Source organism: Brachypodium distachyon, chromosome 2, assembly GCF_000005505.3.
Source record: "Brachypodium distachyon strain Bd21 chromosome 2, Brachypodium_distachyon_v3.0, whole genome shotgun sequence".
Classification (NCBI taxonomy): Eukaryota; Viridiplantae; Streptophyta; class Magnoliopsida; order Poales; family Poaceae; genus Brachypodium; species Brachypodium distachyon.
The window spans coordinates 30,723,516-30,733,067 of NC_016132.3; the positions used below are offsets into that span (position 1 = coordinate 30,723,516).

Consider the following 9,552-nt stretch of genomic DNA (forward strand, 5'->3'; position numbering starts at 1 on the left):
TGTATAGATTTGCCATCCACGCTTCTTTCTTAAAATCTAGAAATGTGTATGTAGAGAGATCATGGGACCTCCTTTTTACCTGGACGGCCACACGCTTTATATCCCGAGCAATACACTCGCGGGTCCGTTCCCCCGACACCCGCGGCGCCCCGTCCACGACTAGTCGCGATCCGGCCGTCCACCATATCTAAGGAGCAATCGTGACCGTCCAGTTGCTAACAGGCCGAGGCGTTAAATAGCGCCCCGCCTTTGGCTCCCGACCGTTTATATCTGCGGCGTCACCCCTCCCTCCCATTTCGGTTTCCTCCCAAAGTAAAACGCACAGGCAAAAACCATAGGGAGAGAGACACACAGAGGTAAAAACGACAATAAATCAATTGCAAGGAAGAACAAGGGTGAGAGGTGAACGGAGAGTAAATAAGGGGCCGACCCTCCTGATCGTCTGATAACTGTAAGTATGGAGCATTGATCTGATCTTCTTTCCAATGCATCCTTGATCTTGGGTCGATCGATCGAGAAGGTAGTTCTTGCATGATTACACTGCATTGTTTTATCTGGAGGATAATCTTGCGATTGATCCCCCTCCGAGTGTTCTAATTAATTGGGGGTGATCCATTAATTGTCCCCTTTTTTGCCTTGTGACTGTCCCCTTGTTTTGTTTTCCAACATGTCTAGGCCGGGCGGGGATGATGTCCGAAAGCGAGGAGCACGGCTCGCTCCTGGAAAAGATCAACGACAAGATCCATGAGTACAAGGACAAGGGCTCGTCATCCTCCTCGGACTCCGACGACGACAAGAAGAAGCCTCACAAGTCCAAGAAGAAGAAGCTGTTCGGCAGGAAGCACCCGCTGCACCATGTCCTAGGCGGGGGCAAAGGTAATACTAGTATCAAACTGCGCTAATGCAGAGAATGCCTATGAGAATGGACAGAAAAGAAATTTAGTTTACGGGCATCTGATACTAATTGCTTGTGATTCCAGCTGCTGATCTTGTTCTGTGGAGGGACAAGCAGACGTCCGGGAGCATTCTGGCAGGGGTGACGGTGTTCTGGTTGCTGTTCGAGGCCATCGGTTACCACCTCCTCACCTTCCTGTGCCACTCCCTCATCCTCTTCCTCACCGTCTGCTTCGTCTGGTCCAACACTGCATCCTTCATCAACAGGTCTATTTCTTGTTCCCTTTTCCTTCTCTGCTCTCTTCTTTTGCGCTCATTGTCTATCGACAATATGGTCTTAATCCTCAACGCCAAGATATGCTGATATGAACTTTAACAGTACCAGTCCTACCTTGATTCAAGAGTACAGATTGGACATATTATGAATATTCATGGTCTGCTGATAATGACAGTTATGGTGTCAAACATGAGTATTATAAATTAAGGCTTTCTCCAAAGCAACATATCTTTACTACTACTTAATTTGTAGTTTGGTTTGTCGTCGGTCCGTCCCTCCAAATTCACAGAAATTACATCTGTATGCCACCGCCCGAACTCCCGATTCGTTTTTCTCTTTCCTTTTCTCGCATCTCGCCCAGCCCGCATGCCACCGCTGCTCCCCACCCCGCGCGCCGCCACCACCGCCCACCAGCCTCTTCTCTCCCGAAATCTCTCCTCTCCACCGGAACCCACTCGATCCGTTTGTCTCCCTTTCGATCCCTTCCTCTCCCTCACCATCCCTCCCGCGCCCGTGCCTCCATGTGCCAGTCCCCGCCGCCGCCACCGCCATGGGACGCAGTCCGCCGCCGCCGCCATGGGGTGTCGCACTGTCGGTCCTCGTGGACGCCGCCATGGGACGCAGTCCCGCCGCAGGGTAAGTTTCACAAATTAAGCCCATAGTAAGGTAAGTTCCACAAATTAAGGAAACCATGCGTAATCTATATTTGAGAAAATTAAGCCCATGTGGAAGGTAAGTTCCACAAATTAAGGTAAGTTATGTGTTTGTCAATTACGTTTTGGAAAGAAAAAAATTCGATCGGTCGATGGACATGCGTAATCTATATTTGAGACGTAAATCATTGAAATATTTGTGTCTCCGTTGCAACGCACGGGTACTTAGCTAGTTTCTAATTATTTTGTCAGTAACATTTAGTCCAATGAAAACTTAAATACGTATAATCATTTTTCAATAGAACTAGTAAAAATCCCATAATTAACTAGATTCTGCATCACATCACAATAACCGCAAACAGACATCAGAAAGTATTTATTTATTTATCATTTCGAGACGTCTGAGCTATCTATAATGTACCGAATTTATGTGTAGTAGAGAGAATCGCTAAAATTAAAGCAGGTCATCGAATTAAATCATATGCACTTCAATTGTCTCCATTATGCCGTTATTTCGCCGTTCGAGTTATTTTACTTGTGTTCAATTGAATCTAGTTGCTTCATTCTGTTAAGTATATCATATCTCCTCTTCCTATCATATCGGTCTTTTGCGATAGATGGTTGGATATTATATCTTAACACATTCAAGCAATTTATCCTGGAGATTTGCTTGTTTTACAGTATATGGTTTTCTATGCAATGTACAATTTTCACTCTTAATAACTGTACAATATATTGTCTGTTTAATCTGAGGGGGCAAGCTTGTAAACTAAATAAAATAGAAACAAATTCAACTTTATAAGAGATTTGGTTACCATGTTTACATGTGAAGGCAATAAAATAGCAAATGAAAAGTCTGCTTAGATCTTAGCTGACTGAAATGTTGTAAGATCTCAGTCCAGCGAGATAACCATTGGAAGTTGATTGTATGGCCTTAAAAGAAAATATAAGAGCAACGATGGGATTGAGAACTATATGAAATGAAATCTGCACGAGCACGTATCTTAGAGGCAAGTGTTTTTACGGATAGCAGTAGGAAAGATATCTTTCCTACTGCAATTTTTAATTACGAAGCATAAAAATTACAAAGGTAGATAAAACTAATCTAGTTTACAGAGAAGAGTTTAGACAATCTCCAAAACATAATCTTAGAGAGAAGATTCAATGGCTAATCTTGTTGACTGAGATTGAAATGACTGGGAGTTACCTTACCGTTGAAAAGATCACCTATGTACCAAATAATAAATATGTTTTTGTTTTGGGAGGAGATATAACATCTTAGGATTTTCAGGTCTCCTCCCAAGTTCCCAGACGCCATTTTATCTGAAGTCCAATGCCTGAGGATAGCTCATGTTCTCAGGAAAGAAATCAATGAGGCTTTCCTAACCTTGAGCAATGTTGCTTCAGGAAAAGATCTGAAAACATATCTGAAGGTAAGATGGGTTCTGCCATTTGTTTATACATTTTTCAGATGAAACTAATTTTAATGCATGTTCTCATACTGCTTAAATTTTTGGTCAGTCAATTGGGGTCCTCTGGTTCATTTCTTTAATTGGGAGCTGCTTCACCTTCCTGACTCTGTCTTACACTAGTAAGCCACTTATCAACTTTGTCATTTGTATTTCAATGCAAATTAGTTTCTAGTACCGTCTTCTCAACATGTGTTCTGTATGTTACTCTTCTTAGCTCCAATAATACTTCGAAAGCTATAACATGATTATTGCTGTACATACAGCAGTATTGAAATTTGAAGATCTTGATCCATGAATATCTTAAACGTGATCTTGACATGTGTGCTACAAGACTGTTTTTTCTTTAACATGCAAACTGATAAGTTAAGAAAAAAGTTTAAAAGAAATATACACACCCGAGCTTACTTCTATTTATTTGATCATCCCATCTATGGTCCATCCCCATTCGAGGTACACTGAATATGATTCATGTCTGCAGTTTTCCTGATGGCATACACCCTCCCTATGCTCTATGAGAAATACGAAGAGCAAGTCGATATTGTGGGCGAGAAGGCCCTGATCGAGATCAAGAAGCAATACGCAGTGCTCGATGAGAAGGTTCTGTCGAAGATCCCAATGTTATCTGACAATAAACAGCACTGAATTCTGATGCTCTGAAGCATCAGACCCTCTACATTTTTGACTGTCTCTTTTGGTTTTCTCTGCTGCCATCATCTACCAATATCTGAGATTGCATTATAGGTATCATGTCGATTCTTAAGCGTCGGGAAATTGTTTTGTCCGAGCCCTAGAACAGAACGCTGTCGATGGTCACACGGAGTAGTATCCTCTGCTTGTCAGTTTGAATATCATTGTCTGGTCACGAGATACATATGTGAGACTAATTTCTATAACTATTTTCCTATATGTATGCACTATTTGATACTTTCTGGTACTGAACCATCTAGGCCATTCTGATTGGAAGCTCTGCCTCTAACTGATTTGCTGCATGCCTGTTCTGTGATCAGTTTGTACTTCAGTTATATGTTGCATACTTTAGGTGTTGATCAAATTGGGGACATCAACTTAGTTACTCCAACACATGGTGTGAACTTTGTTTGTAACTAGTTTAGCAATAAAGTAAGAGAAATCTTAAGATCCCAATTCATGCAAGATGAAATTGTTTATTTATATCTTTTCCTTGTGAAAACTTAAATACTTTTTGAGAGACAACAGCAGAACAGCACCCAAGTGGACAAAATTCAGGTAAGAGGGAGACAAATATCTGAAATCCAAAGAAGGATGAAAGCCTTGTGAGCATCTTGAATGAACATTCACTAATTAACATTTGGTTATTCCTAGTTAGATATCCCTCTGTTGGTGGGCACTGACCGTGTGGCTAGGCTAGAGCTAGAACTTGGTCCGGTACCGGCAGGAGGAGGTGGAGGAGCTCTGCTCGGCCGGCCGGCGCACGCTGACCGTAACTTTGCACGCCGTGAACACAACCGCCCGGCGCCTGAGCAAGCCGAGAACCGTGACTGTCCCCGGCAAGGTCGTCTGCACGGCCAGCGGCAATTCCCTGCCGCCGCCGCCGACCACGTCGTCATACAGCCGCGGCGCGAGGAGGAGGCGGTCGGCGAGCACGGCGACGCTGACGGTCACGGACTCGGAGCCCCCCGCGGCCACGCGTCCCGGCGGCACGGCGGCTTCTGCGGCGACCCCGCCGCGGTAGTAAACTAGGGCGTGGCCCGGGGAGTGCGCGAAGGAGGCGACGCGGCTCGGGTTGTGGATGGCGAGCACCGCATCCAGGGTGACGTTGAGGGAAAGGCGGCCTGGGCCGGGGGAAAGGGAGACGGAGGTGAGGCGGATGGAGGAGATGGTGGTGTCGGCGGGGTGCGGGCGGAGCGCCGTGATGGCTAGCGCGCCGACGGCCAGGGTGAGGAGGAGGACGGCGAGGGAGACGACGACGCAGACGCGGATTCGGCGGCGTGAGGCGGCGGCGTGGTGCTTGCAGAGGGAGCTGGAGGAGGATGAGGAGGCGGCAGTGGGCATTCTGTGTAATCTTGGGTTGGTTTGGATTAGTTTGGTTTGGTTTGTTTCCCCGGGGAGGGTTTGAGTCTTTGAGAGCTGGGAGCTTGAGCAGGCTTGCAGCGAGGAGACGGGAGTAGTGAAGGAAAGCAGAGGGGGTATGGACTGATGGACAGACTGCTGCTCATGCTCATGGTTTGCTTAACCCCCTGTCAGGCTGTCACACTCACACCTTATCGCTGATCATTTTACGAACCTTTTCCGTATTAAGTTGTGACACTTAGCAGCGGCGGACGGAGGAAATAGTTAATCATTCTAACCGGAATTACTTGTCGAAATATTACATGTATTTAGACGCATTTTACACATAGATACATCCGTATTTGAGCAAATTTGAGACAAGTAATACCGGTCGGAAGCAGTACTACTATTTTGAATTCATAGGTACTCCCTCCGTTTCATAATTCTTGTCGAAATATTACAAGTATATAGACGCATTTTAGGAATAGATACATCCAATTTTGAACAAATTCGAGACAAAAATTATGAAATGGAGGAAGTAATTTTTCACCAAACCACGAGCATTCAATAAGTTTTTTCAAATGACACTGACTGTTGCCTAAGACACGATTAATAGCATTTCTGACCTATGCGGCGCATGTGTTTCATGTGCGAGGTTGACCAAGTGTGTCGATGTTAGGCCTCGTCTTGCTTCGTAAACGGCTCTTCCTCTTCATTAGGCTGCCGCTGACCGCATAATATTCATAGCGCCCCTCAAAGCAGCTCCAGCGGTCTCCTGCGGAGCGTGGTCCCCCTCCCCCCCCCCCCCCCCCCGGGGCCCAACGGCAAATCCAGTAGCACGAATCCATCGGAAAATTAGTTCCTAAACTTTTAAAATGCACGTTTAGGTCCTAATACTTTTTTTTAAGTTGATCACCACGGGTCTCAAGTGTGTGTCTACTCGTCTGACCGGGTGACATGACAGTTTGACTAGCCCCACGTAGGCCTAAACCCACCTATCAAAAAAAGACATACCTCATCCTTTCTCATGCGTGTATAAACAAAATGGTGTCAAGTTTGCGCGGGTGAGAAAGGAAAAGGCAAGGTTTTTTCTGGGCAAATGTAGTCTGACTTGTTACCTAATCTACGTGGTGCTGGTTATACCAGGGCAAACCCCGGGCCGGGCCGGGCTTCGTAAAAGCACGACGGTCAAACCTGACGCCCGAGTCCGGCCCGGCTTGGGCCGAAACCCTGAAAATAAGCCATTTAAACATTAAAATAATTATTTTTGAATAAATAAATGATTTTTATACCTATTTTTCCTAAAAATATACCCGTTTTTAGTCATTTTGGGCTTTTTTGGGCTTTCGGGACGGGCTTGGGACTGGAAAGGGAGGCTCGAGCCCGGCCCGGGACGTCGGGCTTCGGCCCGGGCCGGGCCACCCATGCCTAGGTATAGTGCTGGTCAAACGGCCACATCACCCTGTCAGACGAGGAGACACACGCTTAGGACCTGTGGTGAAAACTAGAACACAAACATGAATTTTACAAATTTAAAAACTAACTCGATATTTAAAAAAAATTAAGAGCTTAAGGGCCCCTTTGATTCAAAGCAAGTTCATAGGAAATTTGGAGGGTTCTATTTTTTTTTCTTTATAGCTCGTTTGATTTGTAGGATTTGAAACGATAGGACTATTTCCTATGGACTAGTTTGCATTCAATTCCATAGAATTTTTTCATCAAAATGTCCTTTGTATCTATGACAAAACTGAGTAGCACATCATCTTTTAAGCAAATCCTGCATTCCTGTGGTGCAATGTCGTCGCACGATGCTCCGACACCAGGGGCGTGCGGTCACGGCCCCCTTTTAGGTTCGGCAGGGGCGTCGGGGTTCGCCCCGACGATCGCCGGCTCATCCGATGGGCCCTGCAGGGCCAGCGAAATGATGTACTAGAAGTGCGCGCTAATCAAAGAACACATGCAAGCACGTTTTTACCCAGGTTCGGGCCACCCGGAGGTGTAAAACCCTACGTCCTGCTTGTCTGAGCTGGTATTGATTGCAGATCAAGTGTTTACATCTTGCTGGGGAAGGTCCCCGGGCTCTCTCTCTCTCTCTTCCCTTGCGTACGCTACCTGCTACCCAGAGCTAACCAAACTTGCGAACGTGGAGCCTTTGATCGGAACTGGAACCCACCGGAACCCCAACCGAGCAGAACTTGAACCCTTTTACCGCTGGCGGGTGTCCTCCTTTTATACTCAAGGGGATGCCACAGGTGCCACGGTGCATGGGCTACAAATGTCGGGCGGAGAGGTATACAGCTCTCCCTCAGTGAGCTGGTGGCGCGCATGGACGCCACCTCCGCCACTAGGGGTCTAAAACCCTAGAGTAGGATTGGACAGCCACTGTTCACTTGACTTGGACGGGTAACGCCCCTCCTGTCGGCTCATTTAATGAGCCGTGCGCCTTACTTCTTGCCCCGGTGGGGCCACACACCCCACGCCCGCCACACGCCCGCGTGGCGCTGTTGATCTGCTCACTGGGCCCCACCCTTGAGGAGGGGGCATGCGCCCGGGAACCCCCTGTCCCGGCAAGTCGCTCCCCGGGAAGCGCCCGCGCCCAACGCACCCGGGAACCTCCCCCCGGGAAGCGGCTTCCCGGGAGGTGCCCAAGCGGGAATATTCCCTAAAGCCCTGCTAGCCCTTCCGGGCTGGTAGCTTGCCGGTCTGCTCGTAGTCGCTGCCCTGGATGGAACCTTCCCGGGAACTCGGGGACGGGGCCCACGCGTCGCGCAGCGGTGGTACCCCGGGTGCCACTGGTGCGACAGTAGTCCCCGGGCGTGGGCTGGCATCACCTGTTCCCGGATGAGTCTTCCCCAGGTCGGTTGCCGGGCTACGCCCTCAACCGACTTGTGGGCCCCGTTTTGCCGCGGGCCCGCGTCCCTTCGCTGCCCCGTGTACGGTGCCGTTACAAACGGAGTAGTGGGCGCGTGATTTCCGCCCTAACTCCCCCCTAAATAGGGAAGTTAAGGCCACTCCGCGCATTACTCCTAATGATTAGGAGTTATCCCCGCGCACCGGTAGGGTACGAAACCGGCCGTTACCAAACGGCCGGGTGTTATAAGGCGCTTACTGTTGACAAAAGGGGGAAAAACACTCTACCCCCATAGCCTTCGTCTTCATCCCCTTCCGCATCTCGCATCCCAGCGCTCCTGCTAGCTTTCGCCCTCGCTCTCCATGGCGCCCCCCACCCCCAGAAAGGGGAAGGAGGTCCTGGTCTCAAAGAAAGCCGCGGCAAGCAAGAGTGAGGCGGCAACCAAGGCGGCCACCGCCAAGGACCAAAAGAGGCGGGAGATGCGGGCCACGGTCGCCTTTTACCACCCCGGCTATAACGGCGAGGCGCTGGGGAAGGTCCGGCACTCCGTCGCCTCCAACTTCAACGAGCACGGGGAGACGCTGACCAGGACAACGACTTCTGGGTGTTCGCGTGCTTCCTCCTCACCGGCCTGGTGCCGCCCTTCTCACTATTCCTCCACGCACTTATGGAGTCCTACCAGCTGCGGGTGGCGCAGCTTCACCCCACGTCACTGTTCCTCCTCGCCACCTTCCAGTTCCTCTGCGAGGCGTTCGTGGGGGTGATGCCGTCGGTGGGGCTCTTCCGCCACTACTTCTACCCCTGCATTGACAATGCGAAGGCGATGTCGTCGGGGGTAGTGTTCCGCGCCCGCGACCAGATGAAGTCCGAGTTCATCGTCCGGTCTGGGAAGAAGATCGAAAAGGAGTGGCGGAGCGATTGGTGTTGGGTCCGAGTGGAGGACCCACAAGAGTTCATCTAGTCGCCGACGGAGCTGCCGCAACCCCAAAACAGCTGGCAAGACAGGTACCACCGTGACGCCGATCTCCTCCCCATTGTGGAGAAGATCAAGGCGCTGCGGCTAGCGAGGCTCACCGACGTGGACGTGGCGTGCACCTTCGTCCACCGGTGTATAGCGCCGCTTCAACTGCGCTCCCGGCCCGCGTGGATGTACACAGGCCCCGGGGACAGGACACGCCTCCAGCAGGACGGCATGGACTTGGAGACCCTTAGGACGTGGGTGAGGGGAATCTCCGGCGAGACCTTCCAATCAACGCAGTTCCCGCCGGGGGTTTCCTCTCTTCACGCCGGCGTTACGGCGCTCAGCGACATCGTCGGCGCCTTCCCGCCCTGCAACGAGTGGGGGTTGATGGACGACACCCCCACTCGGGTCCCGCA

The 9,552-nt window shown here is 49.6% G+C and overlaps 2 protein-coding genes across 4 annotated transcripts; one reads left to right on the plus strand and one right to left on the minus strand.

Moving 5' to 3' along the window:
* The first annotated feature begins 304 nt into the window (after positions 1-304).
* On the plus strand, positions 305-4,235 carry LOC100829293 (reticulon-like protein B1). Its single transcript, XM_003568638.4, has 6 exons — positions 305-451; positions 676-876; positions 981-1,161; positions 3,116-3,257; positions 3,346-3,415; positions 3,775-4,235. Exons 2-6 carry the CDS (start codon positions 687-689, stop codon positions 3,936-3,938), a joined length of 747 nt encoding a protein of 248 aa, XP_003568686.1. The 5' UTR covers positions 305-451; positions 676-686; the 3' UTR covers positions 3,939-4,235.
* LOC104583199 lies at positions 1,808-5,465 on the minus strand. 3 transcript variants are annotated; one of them, XM_024458510.1, is made up of 2 exons: positions 4,668-5,465; positions 1,808-3,239 (listed from the first exon to the last, which is right to left on the minus strand). In XM_024458510.1, the coding sequence occupies exon 1, from the start codon at positions 5,325-5,327 to the stop codon at positions 4,686-4,688; it is 642 nt and encodes a 213-aa protein (XP_024314278.1). In that variant the 5' UTR covers positions 5,328-5,465; the 3' UTR covers positions 1,808-3,239; positions 4,668-4,685. The 3 variants fall into 3 exon arrangements, with proteins under 3 accessions (XP_024314278.1, XP_024314277.1, XP_010233290.1); XM_024458509.1 differs by lacking the exon at positions 1,808-3,239 and adding an exon at positions 4,026-4,151; XM_010234988.3 differs by lacking the exon at positions 1,808-3,239 and adding an exon at positions 4,431-4,560.
* Between the last annotated feature and the right edge of the window lie 4,087 nt (positions 5,466-9,552).